The 18,464-nt window shown below is 49.9% G+C and overlaps 1 protein-coding gene and 1 non-coding gene across 4 annotated transcripts; one reads left to right on the forward strand and one right to left on the reverse strand.

The window, feature by feature from the left end:
• The first annotated feature begins 883 nt into the window (after positions 1-883).
• Positions 884-994, forward strand: LOC112440027 (U5 spliceosomal RNA). Its single transcript, XR_003028231.1, has one exon. It is a non-coding gene; the product is annotated as a U5 spliceosomal RNA (small nuclear RNA).
• A 540-nt stretch (positions 995-1,534) lies between these two features.
• Positions 1,535-16,493, reverse strand: ECSCR (endothelial cell surface expressed chemotaxis and apoptosis regulator). 3 transcript variants are annotated; one of them, XM_034960607.3, is made up of 10 exons: positions 14,762-16,489; positions 10,311-10,355; positions 9,929-9,979; positions 9,717-9,776; positions 8,646-8,690; positions 7,510-7,623; positions 7,010-7,108; positions 6,788-6,824; positions 2,059-2,155; positions 1,535-1,889 (listed from the first exon to the last, which is right to left on the reverse strand). In XM_034960607.3, exons 1-10 carry the CDS (start codon positions 15,321-15,323, stop codon positions 1,881-1,883), a joined length of 1,119 nt encoding a protein of 372 aa, XP_034816498.2. In that variant the 5' UTR covers positions 15,324-16,489; the 3' UTR covers positions 1,535-1,880. The 3 variants fall into 3 exon arrangements, with proteins under 3 accessions (XP_034816498.2, XP_063460700.1, XP_034816500.2); XM_063604630.1 differs by lacking the exon at positions 8,646-8,690 and having other exon boundaries at positions 14,762-16,492; XM_034960609.3 differs by lacking the exons at positions 7,510-7,623; positions 8,646-8,690 and having other exon boundaries at positions 14,762-16,493.
• Between the last annotated feature and the right edge of the window lie 1,971 nt (positions 16,494-18,464).

Genomic DNA, 18,464 nt, shown 5'->3' on the forward strand with positions numbered 1-18,464 from the left:
TCATGATTGTAAGTTTCCTGAGGCCTCCCCAGCCATGCGGAACTGAGTCTACTAAACCTCTTTCCTTATAATTACCCAGTATTTCTTTATAGCAGTGTGAAAATGGTCTAATACACTTGTCTTGAACTCCTGCCTCAAGCGATCCTCCTGAACCTTGGCCTCCCAGAGTGCTGGGATTACAGGCATGTGCCACTATGCCCTGCTCACTCGGTTTCTACAGTCTCATTTTAATAATTTTAATGAGACAGAGGGGATGAAACTTGTTGTTCTAGCCTGTCTCTCTCATCGCCTTGAGAAGTCTGAATCAGGAAAAAATAGCATATTGTTGCTTCAGAATGAGTAAGCTGTGTTCTCCCTATGTTCCAAATTGCCAATTAAGTTAAATACTCCCGAAAGACACACATGGATGACTCCTCCCTTGATTTTCCCCAAGATTCATTTCCAGACTAGGGTCATGGTAAACATGACTAAGACTAAGAAAGCAGACACCTCCTTTCTTTTCCTCCTTCTCTTTAAATGACTTTCCAGTATTTCTACAATCTTTTATTCTATATTTGGACACAAGATAACTGTTGTATGGGGTAAAGTGGGTGGGGTTTGTGTTGATGAAGTCACAGACCTATCTTCACCGCAAACCTTCCCAGGGTTCATCCCATAGCTAAGACCAAAGTGATGCATGTCTACCCGGGGGCAGGCAGAGGACATTTGCCCTTTTCTCATTCACCTCTCCCCAAGAGGTGACTTAGGAACTTCCCTAAGAAGTTTCCTAGTCAAAACTTCTTTCTTGATGACGACTGGTCACTGTTTACAGCCCCTTGTTTCTCTCCTCTATTGGAGTGGTTAGTCAGTCGCCTCAACCCTACTAATAAAAATAAACCAGGTGATACTCTGGTTTCTCTTCAGATCATATAAATCTTTCACCTTTTACTAAAGATTCCTGTGGAGAGTTTTTGAGTTTTTAGCTAATTTTTTGAGCCTTTGCTTTAGCAAGGCTAGTATAAAGAAGAAGAAGAAGGGGGAAAAAAAAACCCAAAAACAATGACTGGGTGTGGTGGGTCACACCTGTAATCCCAGCAGTTTGGGAGGCTGAGGCGGGTGGATCACTTGAGGTCAGGAGTTCGAGACCAGCATGACCAACATGGTAAAACCCTGTCACTACTAAAAAAATACAAAAATTAGCCAGGCATGATGGCATGCGCCTGTAGCTCCAGCTATTTAGGAGGCTGAACCAGGAGAACCACTTGAACCCTCGGGAGGTAGAGGTTGTGGTGAGCCAAGATCACGCCACTGCACTCCAGCCTGGGAGACAGAGTGAGACTCCATCTCAAGAAAAAAACAAAAGCAACAACAACAAAACCCAGGTGAACTTGATAAAACCTGACACAAAGTCCCTTCTATCGACCATCCAAGTTTCTCAGAGAGCTGCCCATAGGGGCAGAAACCTGCATGTATGTCTGGTCTAGGAAACAAGGCCCAAAAGCTGCTAGAACATACTGTTAAGAAATGTGCATGGGAGCATAGACCTCAAAAGTAATTAGACTGCAGGCTAGAAAATAATTTTAATGCAAAGTAGAAAGTATCAATCCACCTCGTCACTTTCCTTGCTCTCGCTCTGTCACCTCCTCTTTCCTGTGGCTCTGAGGAGGTGGGAGAAGCAGGCAGTATTTCCACAGCAGCTGTCCATATAGGAAAGAGTCTCCCCTATTGGTAGCTTACTCCCAGATCTGGGGCAATGCTAGTGTCCTTTAGGTCTAGAAGCAGACATGAAACAATAAAATAATTTACATGTGGTTCATTGCCTCTACTAATTCCATCTCTTCCTCCTTGTAGTCACAGGGCAGCTGCATCATCCTTGGACTCATGGGGACCCAAAGTTGCTTTTAAAGAACCTGCAAAATAAATGCATAATGGGGAAGGGTGAACTTTTTAGGATTGGCGGGGTACAGAAGAGGGGAGAAAAGCCAGAGTCTTTGAAAGTATCTCCTTTCTGGCCTGAAAGTAGGAGGAGGAAGGGAAAGGTGAATTTGGGGAAGGAAGGCAGGAAACAGAAAAATGTACCTTCTCTGCTGAGAGACCTTGTTTGCCATTATTCATGTTGATGTTCTTCATGGAGATAAGGGTGATGCTGTCTTTCTCTCCATTGGCTGTGGAGCAGCTGGGGGAGGAAGGGGGTCTGGGTTAAAGAGAGGAGGAGGGCAGGGCAATGGGGAGTCAAGGAACTGTGAGGTTGTTGAGCCTTAGACCTTTGTCTCAAAAAATCTATATTTTGGTGGTGGATCATAATGAAATGCGAGTGTGCTTTGAAGACTGAAAGACTGCATTTATTTATTTATTTAGAGATGGAGTCTCACTCTGTCGCCCAGGCTGGAGTGCAATGGTGCAATCTCAGTTCACTGCAACCTCCACCTCTCGGGTTCAAGCGATTCTCCTGCCTCAGCCTCCTGAGTAGCTGGGATTACAAGCACGTGCCACCATGCCCGGCTAATTTTTGTATTTTTTAGTAGAGACAGGATTTTACCATGTTGGCCAGGCTGGTCTTGAATGCCTGACCTCAAATGATCCAGCCATCTTGGCCTCCCGAAGTGCTGGGATTACAGGTGTGAGCCACTGCACCTGGCCAAGACTTGCATTTAAATTTTGGTTTTACTACCTACTACTTGTTTGATCTTTACCAAGTTACAACCTCTATTAAAGCCTCAATTTTATTTTTTTAGTTTTTATTGAGACAGGGTCTTGCTCTGTCACCCAGACTGGAGTGCTGTGGCACGATCACAGCTCACTGCAGCCTTGACCCCCTGAGCTCACACAATCTACCTGCCTCAGTGTCCCAAAGTACTGAGATTACAGTTGTGAGCCATCGCATCCGCTAAAGCCTCAATTTTTTTTTTCCCCCTTGAAACGGAGTCTTGCTCTGTCACCCAGGCTGGAGTGCAGTGGCACCATCTCAGCTCACTGCAACCTCCGCCTCTGGGTTCAAGCAATTCTCCTGCCTCAGCTTCCCGAGTAGCTGGGATTATAGGCGCCTGCCACCGTGCCCAGCTAATTTTTGTATTTTTAGTAGAGACTGGGTTTCAACATTTTGACCAGGCTGGTCTTGAACTCCTGACCTCGTGATCCGCCCACCTTGGCCTCCCAAAGTGCTGAGATTACAGGCATGAGCCACCGCGCCTGGCCTAAAGCCTCAATTTTTAAAATGTATAATGGAGTAATGTCTTGGCTTACACCTATAATCCCAGCATTTTGGGAGGCTGAGGCAGAAGGATCACTTGAGACCAGGAGTTTGAGACCAGCCTGGCCAACATAGTGACATCTTATATCTATTAAAAAAATTAAAAATTAGCTGGGCATGGTGGCACATGCCTGTAGTCCCAGCTACTTGACAGGCTGAGGTGGGAGGATCATTTGAGCCCTGTTGGCATCACTGCACTCCAGCCTGGGCAACAGAGCAAGCCTGTTCCTTAAAAAAAAAAAAAAAAAGGCTGGGCGTGGTGGCTCATGCCTGTAATCCCAGCGCTTTGGGAGGCTGAGGTGGGTGGATCACAAGGTCAGGAGTTTGAGACCAGCCTGGCCAACATGGTGAAACCCTGTCTCTACTAAAAATACAAAAATTAGTTGGGTGTGGTGGCTCATGCCTGTAGTCCCAGCTACTCGGGAGGCTGAGGCAGGAGAATCACTTGAACCTGGGAGGCAGAGGTTGCAGTGAGCTGAGATTGTACCACTGCACTCCAGCCCAGGCAACAGAGCAAGACTCCATGTCCAAAAAAAAAAAAAAAAAAAAAAGTAATATATACCTTGAATAATTGCTATAAAGATTTGAGATAATATTATAAAATATATACCATTGTGTTCGGCACATAATAAGTATTCAATAAGTGGTTCCTAAGCTTAGAGATAATGTCTTTTTATATTAGAATCTGAATTCCTACACTTTTCATGATGGGGTTATAGAGGCTTAGCCCTGGTGTTGAAGAGTTTCAGTCCATCTCCTGTCACTTGATTGTTCCCTTTCAGGTCTGCCCCTGTCCTGCCCACCCCAGCCCTGGCCTCAGAGGAGCCTGTCAGGATTGTATGTGTGTGGTATGTGTGTGTGGTGTGAGGGGTGTATATGTGTGGTATGGGGTATGTGGTGTGAGGTGTTGTGTGTGTGTGTGGTGTAATGCATGTGTGGTGTGTGTGTATGTGGTGTGGGGTGTGTGTGGTATGGGGTGTGTGTGTGGTATGGGGTGTGTGGGGTGTGTGTGTATGGTATGGGAGTGTTATGTGTCATGTATGTGATGTGTGGGGGAGTGTGTATGTGTGGTGTGTGTGATGTAAGGTGTATATGTTGTGTGTATGTATAATATGGGGTACATATGTGTTTTTATGTGGTGTGTGGGTTTGTGGTGTGTGTGGTTTGGGTGGGTGTGTGGTGTGTGTGTAGTATGAGGTATGTGTGTAGTATGAGGTACGGGGTGTCTGTGTGTGATGTGTGTGTGGTTTGGGTGGGTGCGTGGTGTGAGTGTGTATAGTATGAAGTGTGTGGTGTGTGTGTAGTATAGGGTATGGGGTGTGTGTGTGTGGTGTGGTGTGTGTGTGGTGTCTGTGTGTATGGTATGGGGGGATGTGTGTGTATGGTATGGGGGGATGTGTGTGGTGTGTGGGTGTGTGGTGTATGTATGTTGTCTGGGTGGGTATGTTGGGTATGGGGTGTGGGGTGTGTGATGTGGGTACGTGTGATGTGTTTGTGGTGTGTGTGTGGTTTGGGAGGGTGTGTGGGGTATGTGTGTGGGGAGGGTGGGTGTGTATAGTATGGGTATGAGGGTGGGTATGGTGTGGGTGGGTGTGTAGGGTATGGGGTGTGGGGTGTGTGTGTAGTATAGGATGTATGTATGTGGTGTGTGTGTGTAGTATAGGGTGTGGGGTGTGTGTGTTTGTGCTGTGGATGTGTGGGGTATGGGGCATGTTGTGTGTTTATGATGTATGTGGGATGTGTGTATAGTATAGGGTGTATGTGTGGTGCATGGGGTGTATGTGGTGTGTGGGTGTGTGTGTAGTGTGGGGTATGGGATATGTTGTGTGTTTGTAGTGTATGTGGGGGTGTGTGTATAGTATGGGATGTGTGGGGTATGTGGATGTGCATGGGGTGTGTGTGTATAGTATGGGGTGTGTGTGGTATGTGGATGCGCGTGGGGTGTGTGTGTAGTATATGGGTATGTGTGAGTAGTGTGGGGTGTGGGATGTGTTGTGTGTGGTGTGTAGGGGTGTGTGTGTATGATGTGTGGGGTGTGTGGGTATATGTGTATAGTGTGGGGTGTGGGGTGTGTGGTAGGTTTATGGTGTGCGTGTGTGTGTATAGTATGGGGGTGTGTGTGTGATGTGTGTGGGGTGTGGTGTGTGTGATGTGAGGCCTGTGGTGTATTTGAGGTGTGTGTGTGGAGGGGTGTATAGTATGGGGTGTGTGTGGTAGGTGGGTATGTGTGTGTAGTGTGGGGTGTGGAGTGTGTGGTGTGTTTGTGATGTGTGTGGGAAGGTATGTATAGTATGGAGTGTGTGTGGTGTGTGACGTGTGGGGTGTGTGTGGTGTGTGGGTGTGTGGGGGGTGTGGGGCATGTGTATAGTATGGGTTGTGTGTATGGTGTGTGATGTGTGGGGTGTGTGTGGTGTATGCATAGTGTGGGGTGTGGGGAGTGTAGTAGGTTTGTGGTGTGTGTGTGTGTGTATAGTATGGGGTGTGTGTGTGGTATATGATATGTGTGTAGGGTGTGGTGTGTGTGATGTGAGGCCTGTGGTGTATTTGAGGTGTGTGTGTGGAGGGGTGTATAGTACGGGGTGTGTGTGGTTTGTGGGGTGTGGTTTGTCGGTGTGTGTGTAGTGTGGGGTGTGGAGTGTGTGGTGTGTGACGTGTGGGGTGTGTGTGGTGTGTGGGTGTGTGGGGCATGTGTATAGTATGGGTTGTGTGTATGGTGTGTGATGTGTGGGGTGTGTGTGGTGTATGCATAGTGTGGGGTGTGGGGAGTGTGGTGTGTTTGTGGTGTGTGTGTGTGGTGTGTATAGTACAGGGTGTGTGTGGTGTTTGATGTGTGGGGGATGTGTGGTGTGTGGGTATGTGTGTGTAGTGTGGGAGGTGCAGTGTGTGGTGTGTTTGAGGTGTGTGTGAGGGTGGTGTGTACAGTATGAGGTGTGTGGTGTGTGGTATGTGGGGTGTGTATGAGATGTGTGGGTGTGTGTGTAGTGTGGGATGTGGGGCATGTGGTATGTTTGAGGTGTGTTGGGGTGTGTGTATAGTATGGGATATGCGTGGTGTGTGGAGTGGTGGTGTGTGTGTGTAGTGGGGTGTGTGGTGTGTTTGAGGTATGTGTGGGGTGTGTGTGTGGTGTGTGATGTGTGGGGTGTGTGGTGTGTCTGATGAGTGGGGTGTGTGTGTGTGTGGTGTGTGGGTATGTCTGTAGTGGGGTGTGGGGTGTGTGGTGTGTTTGAGGTGTGTGGGAGTGTGTGGGGGGGTCGTGTGGTGTATGAGATGTGTGTCTAGCGGGGTGTGTGGTATGTGGTGTGTTTGAGGTGTGTGGGAGGTGTGTATAACATGGGGGTTGTGTGTGATGTGTGATGTATGTAATGTGTGTGGTGTGTGGTGTGTGGGTGTGTGTAGTGAGGTGTAGGGTGTGTGGTGGTTTGAGGTGTGTGGGGGTGTGTGTGTGATGTGTGAAGGTGTGTGGTGTGTGGGTGTGTGGGTGTGGAAGGCAGGAAGTGTTGGTTCCCTCTGGGAGTTGGGGTCTGGGTGTCAGATAGAAGATTTTTCTGACGGTCTTACCTTTCAGACAGCCCTGAACTCCCAGGTTTCTGGGGATCTGTAAAAAGCCAAAGGCACAGGTTGGGGCTCACATGCTGTAACTCAGAAGTCCAGCCTTCCTCTCAAAGCCCACCTGGGGACCCTCCAGCTCATGGAGTGGCAGATGCAGGCTGGTGTGAGCTGGGGCTCTAGCCCTGGTCCGCCAGCAGAGGGGAAAAGGGTCCCCGAGGGCAGGGCACGCACCTTCAGACTCCTTGCTCTTCCGACACTTGAACCTCAGGCTGACCACACCAACTAGGATGATCACCACAACCACCAGGATGACAATGAAGCTGATAACACCTGAACAGAGAAAAGAATGGGGTGAAGGGGGCCAGTCGGGGGGACAAAGGGGCCAACAAGAGTCCGGCATTCCCTTCCCAGATAAGTACTGTGTAGACAGGCTCCAGGAGCAAAGTGAGTTCCACTTCTCTGCTGAACAGGTGAGCTCTCAGCCTGCCGCCCCCTAGCCAGAGTGGGCTCTCCACCCGACTCCATCCCTGCATGAGAACATGGAACCCAGCACAGCCAAGAAGAGCTGACTGGAGGGGCAGGGGCCCCCCTCCCACAAGGGTCTTCCTCATCAGCCAGAACCTCCTGGAACAAATGGGTGAGATTTGAACTTGCGTTTCCAGACCCAGAGTCCAAGTCAATTCCAGGGGTAGGGTTCCCTCCTATGTCCCACCTTCTCCTCCCGCTCTCACCAAATGCAGCCACAGTGAGCACAGTCTCTGACGTGGGGCTGGGCAGGATGGTCGCATCTTCCCTCATGCTCAGGCTCATGGTGGTTGAATTGGGGGGAACAGTTTGAAATGTGTCTAAAATGGAGTGGAGTCAGGGGCATCAGCGAAGGGGACTGACACAGGGAAGCTAGAGCTAGCTTCCCTCCCGCTTCCCCCTAGGGAAGGACCGGAATTTATGCTGCAGAGCTAGGAGGTCAGACTGGGCAAAATAGAGCTGTCTGTATTGTGCCAGGGTTGAGGTGGGAGGAATGTTTCTGCTCAGGCAAGGCTCCAATAAGCCAGGCTGCCTGTTAAGGGGCACAGATTTCTGGCCCTCTTAAAAACTGCTATGTTGGCCTGGTGCGGTGGCTCATGCCTGCAATACTTTGGGAGGCCAAGATGGGTGGATCACTTGAAGTCAGGGGTTTGAGACCAGCCTGACCAACATGGTGAAACCCCATCTCTCCTAAAAAAAAAAAAAAAAAAGACCGGGCACGGTGGCTCACACCTGTAATCCCAGCACTTTGGGAGGCCGAGGCGGGCAGATCATGAGGTCAGGAGTTCAAGACCAGCCTGGCCAATATGGTGAAATCCCATCTCTACTAAAAATACAAAAATTAGCCGGGCATGGTGACGCGTGCCTATAGTCCCAGCTACTTAGGTGGCTGAGGCAGGAGAATCTCTTGAACCTGGGAGGCAGGGGTTGCAGTGAGCCAAGATTGTGCCACTGCACTCCAGCATAGGCAACAGAGCGAGACTCTGTCTCAAAACAAAAAACAAAAAATAAAAACTAGCTGGGCCTTTTGGTGCATGCCTGTAATCCCAGCTACTCAGGAGGAGGAGGTTGCAGAGAGCCAGGATCGCACCGCTGCACTCCAGCCTGGACGACAGAACAAGACTCCTTCTCAACAAAAAAAAGGTGCTATGTCACCTGTGTCTTCCCTCCTCAACCCATTGTACTTCAGGCCCAATTGCTGTTCCACTTATCTCTCCTCACTTCCCCTTCCCAAATAAGTCTGGGAGAATAAAAAAATCTGAGAGCCAAGGGATAAGATGAGAGAAAGGGTCACAGACATCTCCTGCCGACTTCTCTTCAGGGTGAGTGCAGCAGGACATACCTCTGCTTGTGCCTCCGTCTCTTCCACTGCTGGGGACACCTGCGCCTGCACCATGAAACAGCATGACCAAGATGGGGGCATCCCCCAGCAGCTCTTCTCCCTCGCTGCTAAGCAAAGGCCAGTCTTCCCTGCCTGAGAGGACTCTAGCTCTTTCTCAGCCTTTTCTGCCTTCCTTTTCCTTCATTTTGGGGTATCCTTCTCCTCCCTCTCCTCTCTGGGTATGCCTTTCTCAGTCTCAAGTCTAAGCTCCTGTTACCTTCGTTGTGACCAGGCCCAAGGTTCTGTCTCTACGCCCCACCAAACCTCTTTCTTTCCTGAACCAGGGTGCCACTGATGTGGGTCCTGACCCCTGTGGCCTCCTGAAGAGGGCAGAAGGAACCCATCCAGATGGAACCCAGTGTTTTTCACCGCTGCCCCCCGCCCTGGGCACTCAACAAGTCCTGATGTGTACATCTGTGGCTTGGCCCAAGTTAGGCCCAACCAGGTCGGGGAGAGCCCGTCCACGGTGCCTGCCCTCGGCGTCACGGGTTTACTGGCTGCCATGGGGGCCTGCGCAGCCTTCTTTGGAGCTGCCGTGAATGAGGAAGCACATTCGGGCCTGCTCAGGGCCTTGGCCGGCATGTGCACCGGGTGGGCTCTTCAGTCCAAAATCTTCCTCTTCTTTCCTGCTTTCAGTTCTAGAAGGGGCCATTCTCTTGTTCACCTCTGGGCAGTTCCCTCTGCCTGGAATAAGCCCCACTACTCTCCACCCCACCTGGAATAAGCCCCACTACTCTCTACCCCACAGCCTCCACATGCTCAGCTGACCCCTTCTCAGCTTGGCTTCAGAAGCTGCTTCTGGGAGTCATCCCTGGCCCCCGAGTCCGAAGTGACTGACATGTGCCTGGGCTCCCACACTTCTGCTGGTGCCCACTGCAGCCCTTCTCACCCTGCATGTCATCATCAGTGTGAGGGTCTGTTTCCTTGTCTGTTCCCGCTCGCCCCAGTCTATATTCTCTTTTAGAGCAGAAACTGTTGGGGTCCTCACTGGGCCCTCCCTGGATGGCATTTGTAGTCTGAATGACACAGTACCTGGGGTACCAGTGCTGGACAGATGGCTTGGCCTGTTAGCCTCTGAGGAAGGGATGTATCCTGCAAGGACAGAGGCAGATAGGGAGTGGGAGGTGGGGTAGGTTTAGTGACACCACACTCCCTATCCCACCCAAGAACCCCTGGGCTCCAAGCAGGTCTGAATGAATGGGTGTGGGGCAGGAGCAGGGACCTCAGCAACCGCACTTACTCACCTGGGTTGGAAGAAACTGGCTCTGTGGTCAGACTTAGACCGCCAAGGCCTCCTGAAACAGAACATCTGAGGCTGAGGGGTGCACGGCCTCCTACTGTTCCATCTCCCTCTCTTCTTCCCTAGATCTGTGTGTCTTTCTCCCTACCCCATCCCCCACCCCTCATTCCCAACCATTCACCTCTTTTTTCTTTCAAGGTACATTAGACTCAGCTAGGCTGAAAAAAAATCCTTAGATGAGCTCAGCCTTGGTGAGTCCTGAGAGCTCCCGCTCCAGCCGCAGCCCCAGCCCCCTGAAGTTAAGGCTAAATTGGCATAGAGCTCCTCTCACCCTTCCTAAGCTCCTAGGCCTACACGCTGGAGTAGACCCACGTGTTTGATCTTACCCTGAGAGCTAGAGGTCTGGGTCATTGTGGGCTGGGAGTTGTGGCCTGCAAGAGAAAGCAAAACACATAGCTTGGTAAGTCCCCTGCCCAGCACAGAGCCTAGAGAGGAACCCTTAGAATGCCTTCTGGCCCAGCCTGGGCAACATAGCAAGACCCTGTCTCTAAAAAAAAGTTTTGTTTTGTTGTTGTTTTTTTTTTTTTAATTCTCCAGGCACAGTAGTGCACACCTGGAGTCCTAGCTACTCAGGAGGCTGAGGTGGCAGGATTGCTTGAGACCAGAAGGTTGAGGCTGGCTGCAGTGAGCTATGATTGCACCACTACACTCCAGCCTGGGCAACAGGTGGAGACCCTATCTCAACAAAAAAAAAAAAAAGAAAGAAAAAGAAAAAAGAAAAGAAAACACTGGCCAGGTGCGGTGGTTCACACCTGTAATCCCAGCACTTAGGGAGGCTGAGGTGGGTAGATCACTTGAGGTCAGGAGTTCAAGACTAGCCCGGCCAACATGGTGAAACCCTGCCTCTATTAAAAATACAAAAATTAGCAGGCCTGATGGCACACGCCTGTAATCCCAGCTGCTTGGGAGGCTGAGGCATCAGAATCGCTTGAACCCGGGAGGTGGAGGTTGCAGTGAGCTGAGATCGTGCCATTGCACTCCAGCCTGGGAGACAAAGTGAGACTCTGTCTCAAAAAAAAAAAAAAGAAAAGAAAACAGAAAAAAACGTTTTGGCTTTCTAAGCCTACCATGCTGGAAGGCAGACACACTAGGCAGAGGACTAAAGGATGTGGGCTGTGGCTCACGGTGCTGGCTTCCTCTGAGACTGTGACTCAATAGGAACATCACCACCACCTCATGGCTCAGAGTCCCGAAGTCCTTCCCTGTCTCTTCAATCTGACATGGGCATTTTACCAACCTGATGCAGAGTCAGGAGAAGGTTATTTTAAACTAGTGACATTTCTAAGGACAGAAGATCAATGACCTGCCACACCTAGACAAGGAAGGGCCCAGGACTCCAGGTCTCTAGGCTAATGTTTACCTTAAGCTACTGTCACCCTGGTCCTGTCCCCAGGGAAGGGGCTGAGAGACGGGAAGGTGAGTGAGATGGGGATGGGGATTAGGGCTTGTATCTTGCCTAGAGGTAGGGGCCTGTGCAGAAAGTAAGTTCTGAGGTATACATAGGAGGCAGGGAAGCTCTAGCATGAGCAACCCATTCACTCTCACAGGCAGAGGATACATAGGAAATGCTTGTTATTGACCAAACCCAGAGAGGGGTCAGTCACCAAGAGTCCCCAATCAGAAGCCCTCACTGGCTTTTTTGTATGTACACGTGTGTCTGCGGGGCTCTATGCAAATGTGTGTGCATGCTCGTGTGCCCTTGTGTGTGTCCCGCTGTGTATGTGGAACCTGAAAGGTCAGGTTGTATTTGCTTATTTTCCACAATGAAATCATTCTTGAAACCTGTGAACAATGTGAAAGGAAAACAACGTGGGGAAGTGGAGCCGCCCAGCTGGGTTCCCGTCCCTCTGCTTGAGCAGGGACTACAGCCCCTGGCCTGGCTCTGCTGCTCCCTTGGTCTCTCAGCATCAGGGGAGCATTCAGCCCAGGCCTGGGTGGACAGAGGCGGCCGGGTGCCAGGGGCCCACCCCAGCCTGTGGCAGCCTGCTGCTCTGCTTATTTTCCTTAAGCCACTGCCTTCCTCCATGGGGCTATCATCTGGATAGTGTAGAATTAATTGCTTCCAAGTGTAAAATTACCAAACCCTGGGCCATGTTTTTCTAGATCACCATTTCTGAGAGCCCCATTCCCTTGTTGGGGAGAGGGGGATGGTCAAGAGGGGAGTCAAAATTTATAGGAAGCCCAGGCTAGAGAAAACCCTTTCTAGCTGGGGAGGACCCTGGGAGAATCCTTTTAACCCAAGGCATGTCCTGAAAACATGTATCAGTTACTAATCCAGCATATCTAATGTATTTTTTGGTTTTTTTTTTTCGTTTTGAGACAGAGTTTCGCTCTTGGTCACCCAGGCTGGAGTGCAGTGGTGCGATCTCAGCTCACTGCAACCTCCGCCTCCCGGGCTCAAGCTATTCTCCTGTCTCAGCCTCCTGAGTAACTGGGATTACAGGTGCCTGCCACCATGCCTGGCTAATTTTTGTATGTTTAGTAGAGATGGGGTTTCACCATGTTGGCCAGGCTGGTCTCAAACTCCTGACCTCAGGTGATCCATTCGCCTCAGCATCCTAAATGCTGGGATCACAGGCGTGAGCCACCGAGCCTGGCCTAATGTACTATCTAAATGCTGTAAGGTTATAACTTAGTTTTTGGTGGGAAGGTACAGGGAAGGCACAGGGAACTGCCTTCCTGCATTTATCTAGAAAGAAAATTATTCAGTGGCTTGGGAGGAGTTCCAAAGTCACAAGCTTCAAGACCCTGCTCTTTCTTTGCCTCTTGCCCCTCCCACTACCCAAACTTTTTGTCACCAACAAAGATTTCTCTGTGGGTAAGGGAGGGACTTAGGGAGCATCTGTGTCTACAGCCGAGGGTGTCTCTGACCACTGGGCCTGCAGATTCCCAAAGAGCTCTAGCCACAGGAATTTTTGATTTCCCAGGTCTCCCCTCTCTAATTCTGTCTGCTTTATCCCCTTCTAGTCTATCTCCACACACACCCCTCCCCATTTTTTCCTCAAAAGCATAGTTTAGAAGTTAAAATCGTGGATTTTAATCGAGCCTGGCAAGCCTGAGTTCAAGTCCTGGCTTTGTCGCTGTCTGACCTAGGCCTCAGTTTTCTTTACTTTGAAGTACAAGTGACCAGCCTGGGCAACATGGTAAAACCTTGTCTCTACAAAAAAATGCAAAAATTAGCTGGGTGTGGTGGTGTGTGCCTGTAGCCCCCAGCTACACAGGAGGCTAAGGCAGGAGGATTGCTTGAGCCCAGGAGGTCAAGGTTGCAGTGAGCCATGATCATGCCACTGCAACTCTGGCCTGCGCAATGGAGCAACCCTGTCTCAAAAATAACTAAGTAAAATGCAAGTGGTATCAGTACCTTGCAAGTTGTTGTGAAGGAAGGAAAATGCATATGAAGCACTTAACGCAGTGCCTGACATGCTCAATGAAGGCCAGACACTTTTGTTTTTGCCCTGTTCTCTCAAATCCTCCAAGTCTCAAGTCTGCCCTGCCTCTGGGTATCCATAGTCAAGTCCCTTTATGGGCCTGAATGTGCTCAGGATTCCTCAGTCCACCAAGATGAAGGAGCCAGGAAATGCTCTGCACACTTCAGGATGAAGGGTTAGGAAACTCGGGGCAGGTGATAGCAGCTTAGGTACAGCCGACACAGGGCATTTGAGAGTGCTGGCACTTGCCTGGGAGAAAACAGTGGGTAGGGAGGCTGGGAAAAGTCTCGGCCTGTGAAAATGCCACCTCATGAGCTTCACCTGCAGTTTCCACAACAGCCTTGTCCCCCAGCCCCAGACCTGTGACTCTGTCATGGAGGGGGTAGGAGGGGATGGGGACAATCAGAATCTTGTCCTCCAGCTCATGGACTTTTAGAGAAATGCCTGACATCTCCGGAAGCCAGTGTTCTGGTACTCAGGCCCTCTTACCCACCACCGACGAGGGGCCACCACCCCTCCCCATCTGAGCCCTCTTGCGCACTCTTTCTGCTGCTTTGAGCACAGAGGACTTGTAGAGGGTGAGGTGGGGGCAGAGCAGGAATGGTCAAAGGGAAGTTGCTGCCCTGTGAGTCAGAATGCCCTGGACTCGTCATGATTCCCAGCAACTGCTCCCTGATGAGAGGACCCCTATGAGTGGCTTCACAACTCATTGGCTGGCAGAGCCTGTCAGAGAGGTGCCATTTCCAAGTAGCATCCTCTGGAGGTCATCTACTCTAGCCCCCTGGATGTGAGAATGTTAAGCACATCCTCCTTGGTGAATAGTTCTTTGTGTCTAACCTGAGTCCCTCTTGCTGTGATTTAACTTTAAAATCAACATTAGGAATTCCTAGGTTGCCACTCCTCATGTGAAAGGAGAGAACAGATCCCCTGTGAAGCCCATGGTGCAGAGGATTTGTGTTAGAACAGTTGAGAGAGTGGCCGTCGTCAGCCCTGCCCCAAGATCAGAGGGTGAGGGTCATGAGTAGCCTGAGCACATCCTAGAAGGAGCTTTGGGCCTGGGTCTTGCACTAACACAGCTCCCTCCCACGATTCAGGAGGCCAGCCTTTATGGGGAGCCCAGCTCCCCCAGGACAATTTCCCACAAGAGGGTTTAACCGTAGCTCCATTTTACCCCTGCCTGGTAATCAGGACCCCCCAATCCAACTGATCTCCTTCATGGAAAGGCTCTGGAATTTCCCCTGGGCACAGCCCCTGGATGGAAAGCATGTGTCTCCTGAGAAAGAGACCGATGCCTAGAATGGCCAGCTGTGGAGAGGAATTGCCATGGGAAAGCGGCAGGCACCTCTTACCTCGGAACAGGAGGAAGCCCAGGATCACCCAGCACAGCTGCATGGCTCCTGCGGTGCCCATGTCAGCTGGGTATGTGGCGGGCAGGCAGCAGCTCAGTGGAGGCTCTGTCCATAGTGGAGAAGAGAGAGGGAGTGCTGGGGCGGGATGGGGGTGGGGACTGGCTCTCCAGGAGCTTCCTGTCAAAAGAATAGAAGGAAACACATTGGGACCAGCTCCAGGGGCCCTGCTCAGCCATGTCCAGATGAGGATGTGAGGCTGCAGCAGCAACTGTGCCCACCCAGCATGGCCTCTAGTGCCTATGCACAATGACCAACCATGGCAACCTGGCCCCATCCCCATTCTCTTCCCTTCTGAGGGTCCATCAGGTTCCACCACAGACCACCTGGGGGTTTTCCTGGAATCTAACACCAATCCTGCCCAGTACTGTTTCAGACCAGGTTCTCCTTTCCCATGATTCAGCCTGGAAGCCCAGCCCACCAGCCGCCCATGCTCCCTGGACTCTGAATTCTCCACATTCCTCTCCCTCCTCAGGGATCCCAATGCAGATAGGACTCCCCACATCTTTCAGAGAGGCCCTATACGCATGATTATTATTCCTTTTTTACTTTTTTTTTTTAAGAGATGGGGTCTTGGCCAGTAATCCCAGCACTTTGGGAGGCCCACGCCTGTAATCCCAGCACTTTGGGAGGCCGAGGTGGGCAGATCATGAGGTCAGGAGACCGAGACCATCCTGGCTAACATGGTGAAACCCCGTCTCTACTAAAAATACAAAAAATTAGCCAGGTGTGGTGGTGGGCGCCTGTAGTCTCAGCTACTGGGGAGGCTGAGGCAGGAGAATGGTGTGAACCTGGGAGGTGGAGCTTGCAGTGAGCCAAGATCATACCACTGCACTCTAGCCTGGGCAACAGAGCGAGACTCCGTCTCAAAAAAAAAAAAAAAAAAAAAAGAGAGAGATGGGGTCTTGCTATATTGCTCAGTCTGGACTCAAACTCCTGGGTTCAAGTGATCCTCCTGCCTCGGCCTCACAAGTAGCTGGGACTTCAGGCATGTGCCACCAAGTCTGGTATCGTTATTCTTAATAGAAAAGCAAGAGTCCCTATTTGAAGCACTCCTCCCTCTGCATCCTCATTGGGGTGAGGTGTCCCCTGTCCTCGGCATCCAGCAGCACTCATCCTTATCCCAGGATTCTCTCTGTTGCAGACTGCAAGCCAGCATTGTGACTTTTTTCAATATTCCTAGGACCTGGCACAATGCCTGCCACATAGCAGGTCCTCAGAGCATATTTACTGAACTAAACTCAAAAGATTTAAGGTCAGGGCTGCGCAATGGCTCATGCCTACAGTCCAGCACTTTGAGACGTTGAGGCAGGAGGATTTCTTGAGGCCAGGAGTTTGAGACCAGACTAAGCAACACAGCAAGACCCTGTCTCTACAAAAAAAAAAAAAAAAAAAAAAAAATTTAATTAGCCAGTCATGGTGGTGCATGCCTGTAGTCCTAGCTACTCAGGAGGCTAAGGCGAGAGGACCTCTTGAGCCCAAGAGTTCAAGGCTGCAGTGAGCTATGATCAGAGTGAGACTCCATAACTGAAATTAAAAAAAAAAAAAAAAGATTCGAAAGCAGAGGAATGTCAGAAACAATCCTACCTCCTTAATATTAATTATATTATTGTTATTAATTCCCTTCCAGTCTATTTGCCTTCCAGTCTTTGACAATATGCATATACATATACAATCATTTAAATGAATGGTATCCTTTTGTCTTTCCTTTTTTTTTTTTTTTTTTTTTTTTGAGACAGAGTCTCTCACTGTTGCCCATACTGGAATGCAGTGCAAGATCTCTGCTCACTGCAGCCTCCACCTCCCGGGTTCAAGCCATTCTCATGCCTCAATCTCCAGCGTAGCTGGGACTGCAGGCTCACGCCACCACGCCCACCTAATTTTTGTATTTTTAGTAGAGACAGGGTTTCACCATGTTGGCCAGGCTGGTCTCGAACTCCTGACCTTGTGATCCACCCACCTCAGCCTCCCAAAGTGCTGGGATTACAGGCATGAGCCACCATGCCTAGCCCTTTTTTCTTTATTTTCTTAATATTTTATTTTGAAGCAGTCACAAGAAAAGTTGGAAGTACATTACACAGAACTTTTTTCCCTGAACTGTTGTTCAGAGTAAATTGTCAACAGGATGCCCCATCAACCCGAATAGTTTATTGTGTATTTCCTACAAGGGACAGTTTCCTACATAATCACAATACAGCCATCAAAATTAGGAAATTAATATAAATATATTAATACCATCTAATCTTCAGATCCTATTCAAATTTTGACAGTTGTTTCAATAATGTCCTTTATAGTGAAAGGATCCTGCCCAGAATTACTCATTGAAAGTCTCTTCAGTCTCCTTCAATCCGGAATAGCTCAGCCTTTCCTTGATTTTCATGACCTAAACACTTTTGAAGGTTACAGTACAGTTATTTTATAGAAGTTCTCTCAATTTCGGTTTCTCTGATGTTTCCTCATAAGACTTAGGTTATCTAGGCTGGGAGCAGTGGCTCATGCCTGTAATCCCAGCACTTTGGGAGGCCGAGGTGGGCGGATCACGAGGTCAGGAGACTAAGACCATCCTGGCTAACATGATGAAATCCCGTCTCTACAAAAAATACAAAAAATTAGCCAGGCATGGTGGCGGGTGCCTGTAGTCCCAGCTACTTGGGAGGCTGAGGCAGGAGAATGGCATGAACCCAGGTGGTGGAGTTGCAGTGAGCCAAGATCATGCCACTGCACTCTAGCCTGGGCGACAGAGTGAGACCCTGTCTCAAAAAAATTAATTAATTAATTAATTAAAATTTGGGCTATCTATCTTGGCAGTGACATCAAAGAAGCAATGTTGAGTCTCTCTCTTTGCATCCTATCAAATAATGCATTATTTTTTCCTTTTTTTTTTAAGAGACAGGGTCTCAGGGCTGGGTGTGATGGCTCACGCCTGTAATCCAGCACTTTGGGAGGCCAAGGAGGGAGGACTGCTTGAGCTCAGGAGTTTGAGACCAGCCTGGGCAACATGGCAAAACCTTGTCTCTGCTAAAAATTAGCTAGGTTTGGCGGTACATGCCTATAGTCCCAGCACTCAGGAGGCTGGAATGGGGAGGATGGCTTGAACCTGGGAGGCAGAGATTGCAGTGAGCCAAGATTGTGTCACTGCACTCCAGCCTGGAAGACAGAGCCAGACCCTGACTCAAAAGGAAAAAAAAAAGAGAGAAGGATCTGGCTCTGTCACCCAGACTGGAGTGCAATGGCACAATCTCACTTCACTGAAGCCTTGAACTCCTGGGTTCAAGTGACCCTCCTGCCTCAGCCTCCTGAATTGCTGGGATTACAGGCATGAGCCACAATGCCTGGCTCAATTTTTTTTTTTTTTCTGTGATGGAGTCTCGTTCTGTCACCCAGGCTGGAGTGCAGTGGCGTGATCTCAGCTCACTGCAACCTCTGCCTCTCGGGCTCAAGCAATTCTCCTGCTTCTCGGCTCACTACAACCTCCACCTCCTGGGTTCAAGTGATTCTCCTGAATCAGCCTCCCGAGTAGCTGGGATTACAGGCACCCACCATCATGCCCAGCTAATGTTTGTATTTTTGTAGAGACAGGGTTTCACCATGTTGGCCAGGCTGGTCTTGAACTCCTGACCTCAGGTGATCTGCCCGTCTCGGCCTC

This window comes from Pan paniscus, chromosome 4, assembly GCF_029289425.2.
Source record: "Pan paniscus chromosome 4, NHGRI_mPanPan1-v2.0_pri, whole genome shotgun sequence".
NCBI lineage: Eukaryota > Metazoa > Chordata > Mammalia > Primates > Hominidae > Pan > Pan paniscus.

What these genes read in the sequence shown, in the direction of transcription:
- ECSCR (XM_034960607.3), bottom strand. Translation starts at nt 15,323, where the DNA reads ATGTGGGGAGTCCTATCTGCATTGGGATCCCTGAGGAGGGAGAGGAAT. An exon ending in GTCCAGCACTGGTACCCCAG is followed by an intron (nt 8,691 to 9,716) that starts GTACTGTGTCAT and finishes TTCATGGTGCAG; the next exon opens with GCGCAGGTGTCCCCAGCAGT. An exon ending in GAAGAGCAAGGAGTCTGAAG is followed by an intron (nt 6,825 to 7,009) that starts GTGCGTGCCCTG and finishes GGCTTTTTACAG; the next exon opens with ATCCCCAGAAACCTGGGAGT.